General features: G+C 40.8%; 1 protein-coding gene across 5 annotated transcripts in view; it reads right to left on the bottom strand.

Moving 5' to 3' along the window:
• The window catches only part of TCOF1 (treacle ribosome biogenesis factor 1), an 86,512-nt gene that overhangs the window by 887 nt on the left and 68,378 nt on the right, over positions 1 to 17,247 (bottom strand). For all 5 annotated transcript variants that reach the window (XM_072630718.1, XM_072630716.1, XM_072630717.1 and 2 more), the window contains 6 exons: positions 13,315 to 13,483; positions 12,162 to 12,244; positions 8,462 to 8,672; positions 4,297 to 4,893; positions 3,413 to 3,510; positions 1,047 to 1,090 (listed from right to left, as the gene is read on the bottom strand). In XM_072630718.1, the coding sequence (XP_072486819.1) occupies positions 1,064 to 1,090; positions 3,413 to 3,510; positions 4,297 to 4,893; positions 8,462 to 8,672; positions 12,162 to 12,244; positions 13,315 to 13,483 (1,185 nt within the window). In that variant the 3' untranslated portion in view covers positions 1,047 to 1,063. The remainder of the gene's footprint in view (positions 1 to 1,046; positions 1,091 to 3,412; positions 3,511 to 4,296; positions 4,894 to 8,461; positions 8,673 to 12,161; positions 12,245 to 13,314; positions 13,484 to 17,247) is intronic.

The raw sequence follows: 17,247 nt of genomic DNA, 5'->3' as shown, positions 1-17,247 counted from the left end.
AAAAAAGAATAGAAATACATCTCTAGTGGGCAAACAGGCAAAAGATCATGAACAATTTACATAAGAGGAAAACACAAATGGTAAACAGACATTTGGAGAATATGTTAAAAAAATCAAAGATGTGAAGTAAAACAACTTTGAGGTGCTATGCACCCATGTAACATTAATTGGCACAACTAATTAAAAATTATTTTAAAATTAAAATTAATTAAACTAATATTTAAAATTAATTAAAAAATTAATTAAAGAAATATCAATGTTGGCATAGCTGGGGAAAAACAGGTTGAGGTCAGATTTGCTGGTAAATGGCAAATTACGAAAAACCTTTCTGAAAATGGCTCTGGCAACAAACTATAAAGGTTACAAAAACGATCATATCCTTTGACCCAATACTCCCACTACTGGGACCATATCCTGAGTTATCAATAAGAAAAAAACGAGGTCAAAGATATGTGACATCAATTTACAACAACTTGAATGCTCAACAAGCAAGCAACAGCTAAACAAATCATGGTATGAATTGTGGGGAATTAATATAATGGAATGACAGCTTAGATTCATGAAGAAATCAAGACAGACCTCTATGAAGCTATGCAAAGCAAAGAAGGGAGGCACAATGGAGCTCTAACCACAAGTGTATCCAAGGGAATAAATCAAAAAGGGTCAAGAAGACCCCAGAGGAAGTGACCCACAAGTTGTTCCTTACACATTGATTCGGGGGTAAACAGTGGGTTTAATGTTTAAACACAAAAGAAAGCAGAGTGAACTTGTAGGCCCACTCTGCGATTGGCCAGAGCTTAGGCCCTCTGCTGGGCCTCTTTCTAGGACACTCCAAAGGCTCAATGGGCTGTGGATCCAGGGTTGTGACACCTGGATTAGGAAGGAAGGAGAGATGTCCCTTACCTGAGAAGAAGCATTTTTTGGGGAGGGCAGAGAAGAACCTACTTTCCACTCAGTGACACCCAATACTCTGAGAAATGAGCCAGAGTATGTACACTTAGTGTTATCTTAACCAGAGTATACAGGACAGGAAGACCATTTATTACCTGCTGCTTAATGCCTCTCAGTCTACTTGTTTAATTTTCTTTTTCTGTAGAGAGAGAGAAAAAAAAGAGAAGTGTGTAAAAGTCATAAAGGCAGAGGGGCAGGTTTTCTATCAAATCTAGGTGAAGATGACAGTGCCATCTAACATGGATGAAAAAAATGCTGGAGAGAGAACCCAGATACAACAGACCAAGGCAGGCAGGTATGCATATAAGCCTTCCCTTGAGCCTTCTTGAGGAAGTTCATGCCTTTGGAGGATGTTTTTCTCTGTCCTGGGTCCTCATGGCTATTGTCAGTTAGGACCTGTTCCCTACCATACATGAGCTGCCAGTACAAATTCAGGACCTTTAGAAAAGTACCAGGAGCAGAGAGGGGATGAATGAGGGTCAACTTAACACAACAAGCAATTACTCAGCACCTACTATGTACAAGGTACTGTGCTAAGTGCTGGGATGGAGACTGGACCTCTGATTTTCATTAATACAGAGTACTCCCAGATGAGAAAATTTCCACTGCCAATTTAGGTTGGCATCTTCTCTAAATCTTTAGTCTTATAGAGTTCCCTAGAGTAACGATATCAAACTCAAATAGAAATGGGGGACACGACACTGAACATAAGGATCCCAGCTGGTCATCTATTGATTTAGAAAACCACCTGTTAACCTTATTTATGTTCTATTGTATTTTATTAATTTCATTAAATATTTCCTAATTACATTTTAATATGACTCTAACATAACATGGCAGCTAGGTGGTATAGTGGATAGAGTATTCAACCTGGAGACAGAAAGGCTTAACTTCTTGAGTTCAAATCTTGCCTCAGACACTCACTAGCTGCGTGACCCTGTTTGCCTCAGTTTCCTCATCTGTAAAAGAAAGAAATGGCAAACCACTCCAGTACCTTTGCCAAGAAAACCCCAAATGATATCACAAAGAGTTAGACACGACTGAAACAAATGAACAACAACAACGACTCTATCAGCCTTGGGAGTATTAAGGATCCCACAAGCAGTATGTGTCAGAGACGAGATGTGAACCTAAAGATTATAAAATGAAGATGAGAAAATCCCTGCTTTTACACTGTACACACTACTTTATATGTGTGTGTGTGTGTGTGTGTATATACACACACACACACACACACATATACACATATGTATCTGTAATGTGTGTGTATATGTTTATATCTATCAATCTATTTCTATAAACAGATAGATAGAACACACTATTTACTGTCTTCTAGTTCCAGCAGTGGCAGCAAATACATGATAATCTTCAACAATGAGCTAAAACAGAATCCATACCGGAAGGTTTGGACTCATTAATGCATGCTCCATGGCTGTGTGAAAGAGTCCCTGAATTTGGGTTCAAGTATTGGTGCCATCCCTTACCGGCTATGAGGCCTTGAATAAGTTATTTTATCTCAATGAATTATTATCTTTCTTATCTATAAGATGGGGAGAAACATGATATGGTATGAAGGTTCTTAAACCTGTAGCCTGTGCATTTATTATTTTGGAAACTATTCAGTATAATTGGTTTTCTTTGAAATCCTTAATTTTGTGCATTTACAAGGTGAGAAGGGATGCGCAGGTGTCATCAGATTGCCAAAGGGATCTAGGACAGTGCAGGGTATGCTGAAATTTGGAGCCAGGAGACCTGGATGTGAGCCCTGCCTCTAACCTTTACTTTATGTGTGATCTGAGACAAGTCATTTTCCCTTTCTCTGGGCTCGTTTCCTAATCTGTGAAATGGGGGCACTACTGCTGGTACTCTCTCTAACTCACAAGATTAGTATAAAAAAAGGTCATGTTAAACCTTAGAGCAGTGTGTGTGTGTGTGTGTGTGTGTGTGTGTGTGTGTGTGTGTGTGTGTGTGTGTGTGTGTGTGTGTGCGCTATTATTATCAAAATACAAAATAACAGCAGTGCTAGAAGAAACAGTTTCCTAAGCCAATGAAATCATGGGTCTGGTCCAAAAAGATACAATATTAAAATAGGGATAATGATATTGTACCAAAGATCTCATGGGGTATTGTGAGACCTCTGTGACATAATAGGTGTAAAGAAATACCACCTATAATTACCAGCTGAGTGGAGCCAAACACCACACCTGCATTTTCCCACTAACAGAACTAACAAATGAATGTGGAGTGTGAATGGAGTGTGGGGAGCAAAGTGTGGGGTAGTGTGAACAGAGCTGGAGTCTGGGGGACCCTGGTTCTCATCCTAATTCTATTGTTTACTACCTGTGTGATGACCTTGTCAAACCACTCCATCCTGTAAATTAATAAGGAGGAGTCTTGGGTGAGTTTCATGGTTTCCATGACACTGTTCCGGTTTACTCTACTGCTCAATACCACAGCTTACCTTTTTCTTCTCTTTCTTGAGGTCTATGGAGGCAGGGTCAGGAGTTTTGGAAATGGACTTCTTTTTCTTTTTATCCTTTTTGTCCTTGTCCTTCTTCTCTAGAAGTGGGAGAATAGGAACGGCTCTTATAAATAATGGGTATTAGAACTGTCCCTGCTACTTACAGGACTGGGGTATGAGGAGGCAAGAAGGAATCTGGGATGCCAGAGATTTCAAGAACAAGGTAAAAATCTGAGCCAGAAGGGGGAGGAGGCTTTGGGATTCCATCTGGAATCCACACATTACTTTCCACATTCTGGGGCTACTCAGACACCTGGAAGAGGCAGGGGAAGACTTCCAGAATTGTGTAGTTGAAAGAGACACTGGACTAAGATGTGAGAGACCTGGAACTTTGGTCAAGTAACATCCTCTCTCTAGGTCAGGAGAAAAGTGAGCCTGGAGCATATGGCATGAATGGTCCACTCCAGTTCTGAAAACCTGCACAGGTGTAGGTCTGACTAGACACTGACAGAAGCAGACACCCTCCCCCAACCTCCCCTCAATTAGTGAAGTGCAAAGATCTACTGAATGGATCATCTGGATGTTTGCAGAGTATTTTTTACAAAAGTTGGCATGGAATGAGTGGACACATCCTTAGCCACGCTCCACTATAAGAAATGAGAAAGGGCAACCTGGCAGCAAAGACACATGTGATGTCACTCCTGCCAGTCCTTGGGGATGCCCCCACCATTTGGACGTTATCTTTTTGCTATGGAAAGAACACCTTCAGTGGCTTCCCCCTGAGAAGTCTGGGGACTTCTCTGATTCTTGATAAGGAGCACTAGGCTCCATGTTCCCACAGGGTCTGGAAGACAGAGGTTAGAAGCTGACTATAAGGCCCTTACTCTTGTCAGATTTCTTTTTCTGCTTCTTCTCTTTTTTGGTCTTGGTGCCTAGTGTTTCTCCACTTTCTTCCACTGTGACTGTACTGTTTCCTTCTGGCTTCTCTTTGTTCTTCTTGGGGCTATGGACTCCCTTTGGTTTCCTTCCTTTAGCATCGCCACTCCCTTTCTCTTTTTTCCCCACCTTGGGAGTCCCAGCGGTCTTTTCTTTCAAAGTCTCCCCTTCCTCAGGGACTTCACCCATCAACTTCTTCTTCTTACTCTTGGGGTCTTTAGTGACAGGGCTGTCCTCTGTCAGTTTTCGCTTTGATTTTGACTTCTTGCTTCCCTTGCCTGACTTTTGGGATTTAGTACTTTTTTTCTTCTTCTCTAGCTGTGGCAGGTCACTGGGCATTCTCATTTCAGAGTCCTTGGAGTTGAGAAATGCATGGTTAAGCTCTGAGTTCTCATCAGCACTTAAGTTGGAAGGATCCACAGATTTTATGGGACTCTGACAGTGGATTCCATGTTTGGATGAAGTAGATTTACAATTGACGGTGCCTGGCTTGAACTCCTCCCTAATTGCCTGACGGATGGAGACTAAGGTCTTCAATTCTTTCCCTGAAGATCAGAAAAAAAAATGATGTCATGAACTCTGGAATAAGACAGTTTATGACTGGCCTTGAACTAGCACTACAAGTCAAAAGTCACACATAATACCCAATTAAGTTTGAGGAAGTTCACCAGAATTGTTTAACATTACACCAGAGATGCTAGCTATAGCAACTGCATAAGAAAAAGAAACTGAAGGTATAAAATAGGCAACAAGGAAACCAAACCATCACTCTTGGCAGATGAGAAGGTGGTGTGTACTTAGGGAAGCCTAGAGAATCAACTAAAAAACTAGTTGAAACAATGAACAACTTTAGTAAAGTTGCAAGTTCTAAAATAACTCACATAAATCAGCAGCATTTCAATTATTACCAACAAAACCCAGCAGGAAGAGTTAGAAAGAGAAATTTCATTTAAAATAACTGCAGTCATTATAACATACTTAGGAATGTGCCTGCCAAGGCAAACCCAGGGACCACGTGAACACAATTACAGAATACTTATCACACAAACAAAGACAGTTCTATTCAACTGGAGAAATATTAATTGCTCATGAGGCTGAGTCAATAAAATAAAAATGACAATCCTACCTAAATTAATTTACTTATTCAATGCCATACCAATTAGAATACCAAAACATTTTTTGTAGAGCTGGAAAAAAAAATTCATCTGGAAGAACAAAAGGTCAACAATGTCACGGAAATCAGTGAAGTAAGGTGGCCTAGTAAAACCAGATTTCAAACTACATTACACAGTGATATCATCCCAACAATCTGGTACTGGCTAAGAGAGTGGTGGATCAGTGGAATAGATTAGGTACACATTACTCAATAGTAAATGACCATTATAATCTAGGGTTTGATAAATCCAAAGATCCAAACTTTTGGAGTAAGAACTCACCACCTGACAAGAATTGATAGGAAAACTGAAAAGCAGTTTGGCAGAAACCAGGTATAGACCAACATCTCACACCATGTACCAAAATAAGGTCAGAATGGGTAAATCAGTTATAAAGAGGATGATAAACCATAAGTAAATTAGCAGAGCATGGAAAATTTACTTGTCAGATCTACAGATAAAGGAAGAGTTTAAGACCAGATAAGAGATATGGAAGATCAGAGGAAATAAAATGGATAATTCTGATTACATGAAATTAAAAAGGTTTTGCACAAACAAAACCAATGCAGCCAAACTAGAAAGACAGTAGGAAACTGGAGGAAAAATTTACATCAGATTTCTCTGATAAATGCCCCATTCCTCAAATATATAGGAAACGGAGCCAAATTTATAAAAATTAGAGTCATTCTGCAATCAAAGTATATGAACAGAGTTTTCAGAAGAAGAAATCAAAGCTATCTGTAATCACATGAAAAAATGCTCTAAATTACTACTGATTAGAGAAATGCAAATTAAAACAACTCTGTGATACCATATCATACCTATAAGACTGGCTAACATGACAGAAAAGAAAAATGACAAATGCTGCAGGGGATGTAGAAAAACAGGGACACTAATGCACTGATGGTGGACTTGTGAGCTGGTCCATTCTGGAAAATAATTCGGAACTACACCCGAAGGGCTATAAAATGCCCTTTGACCCAGAAATAAGACTAGTAGGTCTCTACCCCAAAGGGATCCAAGAAAAAGAAAAAGGATCTAGATGTACACAAATTTTTATGGCAACTCTTTCTGTGATGGCAAAGAATTAGAAATTGAAAGAGTGCCTATCAACTGGGGAATGGCTGAACAAGTGGTGGTATGTGATTGTGATGGAACTCTATTGTGCTGTAAGGAATGACGAATAGGATGGTTTCAGAGAAAAACTGGGAAGATTTATATGAGCTGATACAAAGTAAAGTCAGGAGAACATTGTGCACAGTAATAGCAATATTGTAAGGGTGACTGATCAATTGTGAAAGACTTAGCTACTCTGATCAATACAATGATTCAAAACAACACCAAAGGATCAATGATGAAAAATGCTATCCATGTCCAGAGAAAGAACCGATAAACTGAGTGCAAAGGGAAGCACACTTTTTTCACTTTTTGTTTCTTTCTTTTATTTATTCATTTATTTTTGACAGCATGGCTAATATGGAAATATATTTTGTACAACTTCACATGTGCAACTGATATATTGCTGGCATTTTCAATGAGAAGGAGAGGGCTGTAAGAAAGGGAGAGGATTTGGAACTCAAAATTTTAAAAAATGAATGTCAAAAATAAACAAACAAATAGATAAATAAAAGAGGTAAATTCCTTGTGAGTAGGTACTGTTTCATTCTCTGTACTTGTATGTCCAGCAACAATGCCTGCCAAAGAGTAGGAGCATAACAAATGCTTGTTGACGGATGATAAAATATCTAATATGGATAAAGACTGGACCTGCCATTTCATGGGTATGGCCCTACGTAATTTTATAGGAAAGCTGAGATGAGGGAGTTCCTTTCTATCCTTTTACAACGATTACCTTTTCTGCAACTTATAGCCTTAGAGAGTTGGTTAGAACACTATGAAGTTAAATGTCTTGTCTAAGGTCACAGAGGTAATAATGAGTGTTAGATCCAGGGCTTGACCCCAACTTTTCCTGGTTTCAAGGCCAGCTCCCTGCCCTCTAAGCTATGCCACCCCTTTAAAAAGGATAACACAAAGGAAAATCCACACACAGACCTCAGAAGGTGTCTACAAGCTCAATTTAACTTCAGAGGTGCCTACACAAGAATATGGGTCTAAAGCAAACGTCTTTCTTCTAAGATTTTATTTCAGGAGACTGCCGGTGGAGGGAAAAGGACAAAGGAAAAGGACCCCCAATTTTCCCACCTCACCCTCCCCACCCAAAGAGTGTCCATCCCACTGGGAATGAGAACTGTTCTCCTGAAGCTGAGCCTTAAGAGCAGTCCTGGGAATCTCACTGCTGTCTTGTGCTTACACTAAGGAAACTAAAGACACCTGGGATGGCTGATCTTTCACTCCTATCTTTGTGAAGGACTGTTAACCACTTCAGCTCTCTTACATGGGACCAATTATGGTCTGCTATCTGAATCCAAGTTAACTCTCCTAAACAGCTCAGGGATGATATGCACACAAATTCTGCCTAAGCAAAACAAGAGAGACTAGTCTAACAGTCACCAGCAACGATGAACTCTTAAACCCTGCAGAGGTGTATGTGTGTGTGTGTGTGCATGTATGGACATCTACACACACTGCTTATCATTTTTTCCAGTAGGTACAATTACTGCCAGCTGATCCTAGGATGGTAGGATGCCTTTCCCATGCTTACTAGAACATTTCTGAGTAATCTCTGAGGAAAATGTAATGAAAACTCCTACACTAGTCCTGCACAACTTGCAGTCCAAAGGATTTCCTCTACATACAAAGGACATTTTCCTCTACATTCTTCACAGGATGCCTGAAATCCTCTGGAGTGCCACAAGAGGCCTGAGATGGGTTGCAGGTTGTGCAGGCCTGCCCTACACTCACCCATATTCAAGTTGCTTTTTAATACTGACACTATTAAGTCCCTAGCTATTCAGGCTAATGGGTTTGGTTAATCCTTCAGCATAGATCCTATACTTACCAGTTGGAGGAGGCTGCTGTACTGGTTCTGTCTTGCACTCTGCCTCAGAATCACTGCTGTCACTCTGAGGATTTCCTTCGGAAGATGCTGGCAGAACTGGGCCTGCAGAGGCAACTGCTCCAACTCTTTGCTTGGCAGGTGCCTTCTGTAGCTGAGGGTTGATGGATACAGGAAGAGACGAACTGGGAAATGCATAAGCTGAAAGGATAGACTGACAAGAGACATCATGTTACACAAGAGATCAGAGTGGAGTCAAGGTTGCTATCAGAATTCACAGTGTTGGTGTTCTGCCCCTAGCCTGGTGCCAGGACACAGAGCTGGACTTCAGAGATGGGATAGTTCCACTTCCCTGTATCTCAGAGGAGGGGGATGACCTGTCCAAGTTTTCAAAGCCAGGACTTGAACCAACATTCTCTGACTCCAAATCCATTATATCAATGTTGCTTTCCCCTTCTAGCTTTCCTAGGTGAAGAGCAGAGCCTTCTCCTGCAGTCTCTGTTGTTTAATAACTGTTCAGTTGTGTGCAACTTTTTAAAAAAAATTTATTAATTTATTTGTTTTCAGTTTTCAACATTTACTCCCATAAGTTTGTGAGCGACTCTTTTTTGACTCCGTTTGGGGTTTTCTTAGCAAAGATACAGGAGCAGTTGGCCATTTCCTTCAGGTCATTTTACAGATAAGGAACCGAGGCCAACAGGGTTAAGTGATTTGCCCAGGGTCACATAGCTAGTAAGTGTCTAAGGCCAGATTTGAACTCAGGAAGATGAGTCTTTCTACTGAAATAACTATTGGGCTGAATAGATTGTACAGAGGGACACAACCATCACTGAAGCTTAAAAGTCTTTAGTTTATAATAGATAAAAAGTCAGGGGTAGTGGTACATGCCTGTAATCTCTGCTACTGAGACAGGCTGAGGATGGTACAGCTACTGAACGCAGAGGTTCTGAGCTGTGGTAGGACCCCCGAGAGCAGAGGGGCCATCAAACTACCTACAGAGGAGGGAACTGGCTCAGGTCAGAAATGAAGTCAGTCAAAGCTTCTGGGACGATCAGTAGTGGGATCAGGTTCTTAAGTGGCTACTGCACTTCTGGCTTGGACAAGGTAGGGAGGCCCAGAATCAAAAATGAAAACGGTAGTAATTAAAACAAAAAACCCTACCAAGTATAAGAATAGTTTTCAAAAGGTAACATGCAAATTATCAACAACCTCATGAAAAAAGTTCCAAAACACTAATAATAAGAAAAATGTAAATTAAAATACCACTCAACTATTACTTCACATGAATCAAAAGAGGAAGGGGGTAGAACAGAGAAGTAGTTAATTCTGGAGGGGTTGCGGGGAAAAAAAGGGCACATTAACACACATGGCCGAATTGGGAATTGGTCCAATTGTTCTGGAAAGCAATTTGGAATTATGTTAGAAGAGTTTCTAAAATGGTCACAACCTTTGATTCAACAATCCCAAACTCCTGGGCTTGTGCCCCAAGGAAGTCACAAGAGGAAGGGTCAACACATTTTGAAATAGTTGCAACAGTACTATTTGTAAAAAGCTGGAAACAAATGTGACCAATGAACAGGGGGCTGGCTGAAGAGACTGTGGAACATTAATATAAAGGAATATAACTGTACTGTAAGAATGAATCAGAACCATAGTAAATGGATTGAATGAACATAAAGAATTTTGAGAAACTGAACCCAAAGAACAATATACTCAGTGGCTGCCATGATGTCGATGAAGACAACACTACAATACAAATGAACCTAGGTGGAATACAACGGCCAGTGTTGGCTCCAGACACATAACTGACGGGACGCTTCCTTCCTGGTGAGAAACGGTAAACTGCAAGAGTGAAAATTTACAGGTATTATCAGTCACAATCATTATGGACAGCTAATTTGGATAAGCATTTTTTTCTTACGGAGAGAAAAGCAATAGAGGTTGGAGATTGCTGGGAGGTGAAATGTCCAACAAAATTTATCTATTAAAAAAGTAATTTTTAAAAAAGCACTCTTTTGTTAATTACATTTCTAGGTAACACAGGAATGAAGTCCATTGGGCCTGAGGAGAGTCAGGGCACTGATTCAATCTTTGCTCAAATACTACAGAGTTTGTTGATCAGTGTGGAAACGAAAGACTTAATGTACTGTTTCCAATTAAGTAAACGAATTTAAAGACTACAATTTTACAGTATATTTTGAATATATTATGTATTGGATATGTTTTCAAGAACTATGTAGTGGGCCTAATTGCTAAAGCTTTCATAATGTTATACCAGTATTCCTTTTATCAGTGGATAGAGTGCTTAACTTTGAATGAGAAAGCCCGAGTTCAAATTCTACCTCAGGTAGTTATTTGGCTGTATGATCTAAACAAATCACAACTTCCTGGGCCACAGTATCCTCATCTGTAAACGGGGCTAACAGTAACACCTACCTCCCAAAGTTGTTGATAGGATAAAGTGAGAAAATATATGTAAAAGTCTTCTGCAAATGGTGATGAACAATGCTGTAAAATGTTATGACACCCTATCTGAGAACTGTGTGCTCTGCTCATAACTGTCTTAGTATGGATTATTCTTTTCTTTCAGCAACAGCATGTGATTCAACCTAATTGCTCTTGATTTTTCCACCTTTAAAACACACACACACACACACACACACACACACACACACACGTTGGAAATTGCTTGTAAGCAAAAGCCTTCTTACTTTATTGTCAGGGGAAACAGAGTTAACAGCTCTCCCTGTAATTGCTTGGAACAAAAATAAATAAATAACTGATAGTGCTAATTAGTTCACTTTTCTGAGCCTTGGTTTCTTCACTGGACAAATGGTAAAAGTCTACTTTACAGGATTATTGACATCAAAAGTCCTTGGTAAACCCTGGTTTCTTGTAGCATGATCTGTACCTGTAGTTTCATTAGTGTGTATATGTGTGTGCGTGTGCGTGTGTGTGTTTGTCCTTCGTTGTCGAAGAAGACCATGCCATCAGAGAAATAATGACATGACTTGCACTTGACTTTGTTTTGAGTGAGGGAGGGCTGTGCAGGTCACCAGCCTCACTTCTCCTCCAGAGCCATCTGAATCCAGTGACCAGCTATTCATCAGGATGACTGGAGATGATCCAGGGTGAGGCAATTGGGGTTAAGTGACTTGCCCAAGGTCACACAGCTAGTGAGTGTCAAGTGTCTGAGGCGAGATTTGAACTCAGGTCCTCCTGACTCCTGCACTGGTGCTCTATCCACTGCACCACCTAGCTGTCCTGGTTTCATTAGTAGAAGAAATCCCAAGGAGGAAACTTCTTTTATCAATACAGATGACAGATCGAGGCTAGAGGGAACCTCAGAGGCTATCTAGTTCAATTCCCTTATTTTACAGATGAGGAAACTGACATCCAGGGAAGCAAAGCCAATTGCCTAAGATCATATAGGTAGCTAAGCACCAGAGATAAAATCTGAACCAAGGTGCTCAGCCTCCGTACCACTCTGTCTCAGCGTCTTCTGTGTACTTTATAATCACAGAGAGCCTTCTGGGGCACTGAGAGGTTACTTGCCTTGTCCAGGGTTAGGTAGGCTGGACCTCAGGTCTTGCTGGCTCTAAGGCCAGCTCTATACATTCTACATGCTCTATCTTTAATAACAAGAGTTAATAGTATTATTCAGAGGTGCTGAACAATTTCCCTGTTGGCCCTTCACGTCTACCTGGGAAGGTTCTATCATCTCCTCTTCGCTAGAATCCTCTGGGCCCTCTGTATTCACGGAAGCATTGCCCTTCGGGAAAAGACCTGTGGGAGAAGCATACAAGTCTATGAAACCTGTTGGTTGGTGCAGAAAATGCCCTACTAGTGGCTTGCAGGATATGGTCCTTCTCATGGGTGGTTTCTCCTGAAATTTCTTGCTCATTCTCTCTGCTCACCTTTCATTCATCTTCCCATCTCCTCTAGATTCTCCACTCATCCCCTACTGGGGACCAAACCAGCAGCTTACTTTCCCTGTCTTGTCTTGAAATCTCTCACTAAGTTTTCCTTCTAGTTCAGGGGTGGGGAACCTGTGGCCTTGGGGCCACATGTGAACCTCTAAGTCCTCAAGTGCAGCCCTTTGACTGAATCCAAACTTCACAGAACAAATCCCCCTAATAAAAGGATTTGTTCTGTAAAACTTGGACTTAGTCAAAAGGTCAACACCTGAGGACCTAGAAAGCCACATGTGGCCTTGAGGATGCAGGTTCCCTACTCCTGTTCTAGGTGGATTTCCACAAACTTTCAGGGTTCCTGAAATAACTGAATGCTATTAAGAGGCATTCCCTACATCAACAAACTCTGAGTGCTCTGGGGCTATTCTTCACCTCCCATTTTATTTAGAATTGTCATTGCCTTCATCTGTAGAGAAGATTGGGTCTGTACTCTCTTGAGATGGTGCTTAAAATGGCAACGATGCTCAACCACATTAATTATAGACATGTGTGACTGCTGAATATGGAGTCAGAAAATGTGGGTTATAGTCCTGGCTTTGACAGTAACCGACTGGGTGACTTTGGGCACAGCTATTTAAGCTCTCTTATCTGCAAGATGGAGGAGTTGGGCTCTTACCTCCGAGATCCCTTCTAGCCTTGAATCCAAGGAGTAGCTAATGACAACTGTCTAACCCTTCACTTGACAGGAAACATGAAGAAACAGACCCAGAGAGGGTCCTACTCTTCCTCCGTACTACAATTCTTCTTGTCTTAGAATAGAACAGCCAACCTCCCTCCAGATATCCCCACTTTTGGCTGTCACAGCCTATAGGAGGCCACTTTTCCCATATCATCAAGGCTTAGTGGATTAGGCCAAGGCCATTTTTCTTTAGGTGTCCTTACCTAGATTATGTGTCTGCTTTGCTTTGACTGTGTCTAAGTCTTCTTTTTCATTCTTTGTACCATTACTAGTGGTCACAGAAAAGCCGTCCTGGGCAGCCATGGCTTGGCTCCTCCCAGCAACCTTAGATTTCTTGTCCTGCTTAGCTGTTTTGCTCTTGACACAAGTGGTCTGTGGAATAAACATGAAGGGTCTTTTAGAGACAATGGCATCTTAATCCAAGGAGAGAAAAAAGGAAAGGTGAGTGGGGAGGGAAGAGGAAGGGAAACAGTCATTTCATGCCCTGCCTGCTCATATAAACTCAGTACCTGTCCAAATTCAGCATTCAAAACTCTAGTGTAGACTTTGTTCATGCCTTCATGCCTTAGTTCAAGTATTTTTATCTTCCCACATCCTCTTTTCAATCAATTTCTACTGTTCTTTTTGAGACCTGACTTCACTTAGTTCTGCTATAACTAAAATATGTGCCCAGTGACTAAGGAACTGCTGAACTGTGGCATATAAATGTAATGGAATATTAGTACATCATAAGGAGTGAAGAACATGATAAATTCAGAAAACCACCTAATCAATTGCATCAAATTGAAAAGCTTTTGTATGAATAAAATCAAGACAGCTAGGTTTAGAAAAGAAGCAATTAAATGGAGGAAAAATCTATGTAGCAAATACCTTTGACGAAGTAGATATCTAAAATATGTTGGGAATTCATATAAACATGCTCTGATAGAGAACTGGTCAAAGGATACAGATAGGAAGTTATCAAAAGAAGAATTGTAAGCTATCCACATCCTTATGAAAGAATACTGAAATCACAAATAATAAAAGAAATGTGAATGAAAAGACTCAGAGGTTTCTCCTCAGCAATCATATAGATGAAGAAAAAAAGAGAAATGGTAGATATTGGTGGAGTTATGATCAGAGCACTGTTGGTGAAACGTAAATTGGTCCAGCAGTTCTAGAAAATGAGCTGAAAAATGTATGTTTCTTCTGACCCAGTGATATCACTCCTAAATATGCATTCCAAAGTCAGATCCTACATATCAATCTATATCAATATTAACATACCTATCTATGACAATTTATATACACGCACACCTCATTTTATTGGGCTTTATTTATTCTCAGATATTGTGTTTTTTCTTTTTACAAATGGACGGTCTGTGTTGAGCAAGTCTATTGGAATCATTTTTCCAATAAGCCTGTGCTCCCATCATGTCTGTGCTGCATTTAGGTAATTCTTAAAATACTTCAAACTTTTTCATTATTATTCTTTTATAGTGATCCGTGATCAGAGATGTTAATACTGTAATTGTTTTGGGGAGCCACAAACGACACCAATGTAAGATGGTGAACTTAAATCAATAAATGTTGTGTGTCTGACAGCTCCACTGGCCTGCCATTCTCCCTTCTTTCTCTCCCTCTCCACAGGCCTCCCTGTTACTTGAGGCATGACAATATTGAAATTAGGCCAATTAATAATCCCACAATGGCCTTTAAGTGTTCAAGTGAAAGGAAGAGTCAATCCATGCAACAAATTTCACTGTTGTCTTATTTGAAGAAATTGCCACCACTACCTCAACCTTCAGTAACAAGATCCCTGATTAGTCAGTAGCCATCAACACTGAGGCAAGATCCTTCACCAGCAAAAGATTATGACTTGGTGATGGTTAGCACTTTTAGCAAACATTTTGAATTAAGGTATCTACATTATTTTAGATATAATACTACTGCACACTTAATAGACTACAGTATAGTGTAAATATAATTTTTATATGCACTGGAAAACCAAAAAATTCATGTGATTTGCTTTATTGTGGTGGTTGGGAACTGAATTTGCAATATCTCCAAAGTATGCCTATATCAAGTTATATCAGTATTAATATTCTTATAGCTACATAGGATACATATGGAGTAGTGTGATATATACACACAAATCTATTTATAGCAGCATTTTTTTGTCACAGCAAAGAACAAGGAGAAAAGTGAATAGATTGATTGGGGAATGGTAGAACAAACTGTGGTGGTATACAAATAACATTATTTGTACTATAAGAAATGACAAATAGGAAGAATTCCAAGAACGTGGGAATACCTGTAATATCTGATCCTGAGCCTTGGAAAGAAAGCAGAACCAGAAGGCCAATGTGCACAATGACCAAGAGAGGAGAGAACTGCCCTGACTGTGACCATGACATTGACCGATGGCAAGCTCAGAGCTGTGAGAGTGAAGGAGGCCTTCCTGCTTCTTGGCACAGAGGGGCCAGAGAATCTATTTTCAGCTACAGTCAATGTGTTGATTTGTTCTACTTGACTGTGGCTTCTGTACTTACTTGTAATAAGAAAGGGTCCAAGGTAGGGGTGGGGGGAGTCAATGGGATGTGACAGATGTCACTCTCATTAAGAGACATGACAAAAGCCCTGTGCCCTGTCACCTGATGGCTCTGCACTCTATAAATGTATAATTCAGATCTTCCTTCATTTATTCTCAAATAAAGTGATGTTATGGAAATAAACTAAGCTCTGAATTAGGTGAACCAAGATTCACAGGATAGAGCACTGGGAGGGCAGTGACAGGGAGCTTAGGCAAGGGGTGTCAGCAGCCACAGAGAGGCAGAGAAAGAATGTGCCCCCCAGCAGCTCTGTGGGGGGGCTGACTAGGAAAGGAAGAAAATCTCAGAAAGCAACAAGAGCAAGCTGTGCGCGCGCGCGCGTGTGTGTGTGTGTGTGTGTGTGTGTGTGTGTGTGTGTGTGTGTGAGAGAGAGAGAGAGAGAGAGGGAGAGAGAGAGAGTGTGTGTGTGTGTGTGTGTGTGTGTGTGTGTGTGTGTGTGTGGAGAGCTCAGAAAGAGCTCTATGGAGAATTAAATGAGATAATGAAAGGAAAAACCCTTTGAAAAGGATAGGGTAAAACCCTTTTGGAAAGTTCTATATCAAGGTAAGGGATGATTATTAGCAGGAAGGCCAATAAAATAAGCACAATGAACATGTGAGTGCCCTCCCTGAGGGGTGAGTGCCCTCCCTGAGGGGATGAGTGCTGCTGTAGCAGGCTTTTGGAAGGCAGGCAAGGTGGTGCATGCAGGGAATCTGTGGATAGGGAGGAATAACATTGCTGGAGTGGGGTTAGGGCAGGGAGACGTGCCAAGGCTTGACAACAAAGATAAGGGAGAAGATCCAAGAGCAGGACAGCACAAGAGGATAGATGGTCAGGACAGCAGCAGGATGAGAAAGGAGTGCGCGATGATACAGAGTGAAAACAGGGTTGGGGGCTGGGGTGGCAGTGTGGGCTGCAAACTCAGTCTAAACCAATGCCAGCCAAGAAGCTAAGGCAATTTTAGACCTCTTTAAGGAAAATGAGCAGCAGCGTCCAGAATGAAAAAGTGATAGTCCTGCTGTGTTCTTCTCTGGTCAGATCACATCTCAACATATCATGTTCACTTCCCCAATTTAGGAAGGAAAGTATGGTGGCATGGTTCTTTCTATTTATTTTAATCATTAATAATGTAGCTAGACAGCAGGGCAAATGATGGTAAAACAATTGGAGGCCATGCCCTATGCTAACAACAACAACAGTAATTAGGGTTTATGTAGCACTTTAAAGCTGGCAAAGAGCTTTCTGAATATTGTTTCCTTTTATCCCCACAACAACAATCCTGAGAGGCAGGTACCATTATTATCCCCATCTGACAGAAGAGGAAACTGAGGAAGACAGAGGTTAGGTGACTGTCCCAGGGTCACATAGCTAACAAGTATGTGAGATTGAATCTGAACTCAGGTCTTCCTGACTCCAGGCCCAGAGCTCTGTCAGCTCTGCCACCTAGCTGCAAATGACTGAGAGAATTATGGGTGATCAATGAGTGTTGGAAGGAACCTCAAAGGCTACAGAGTGCAATCTGTACCCTTCTACAATATCCTAGGTAAGTAAGACCTCCAGTAAAGG

The sequence above is a fragment of the Notamacropus eugenii genome, chromosome 1, assembly GCF_028372415.1.
Source record: "Notamacropus eugenii isolate mMacEug1 chromosome 1, mMacEug1.pri_v2, whole genome shotgun sequence".
Classification (NCBI taxonomy): domain Eukaryota; kingdom Metazoa; phylum Chordata; class Mammalia; order Diprotodontia; family Macropodidae; genus Notamacropus; species Notamacropus eugenii.
This window is presented reverse-complemented; position numbering and strand designations above follow the sequence as displayed.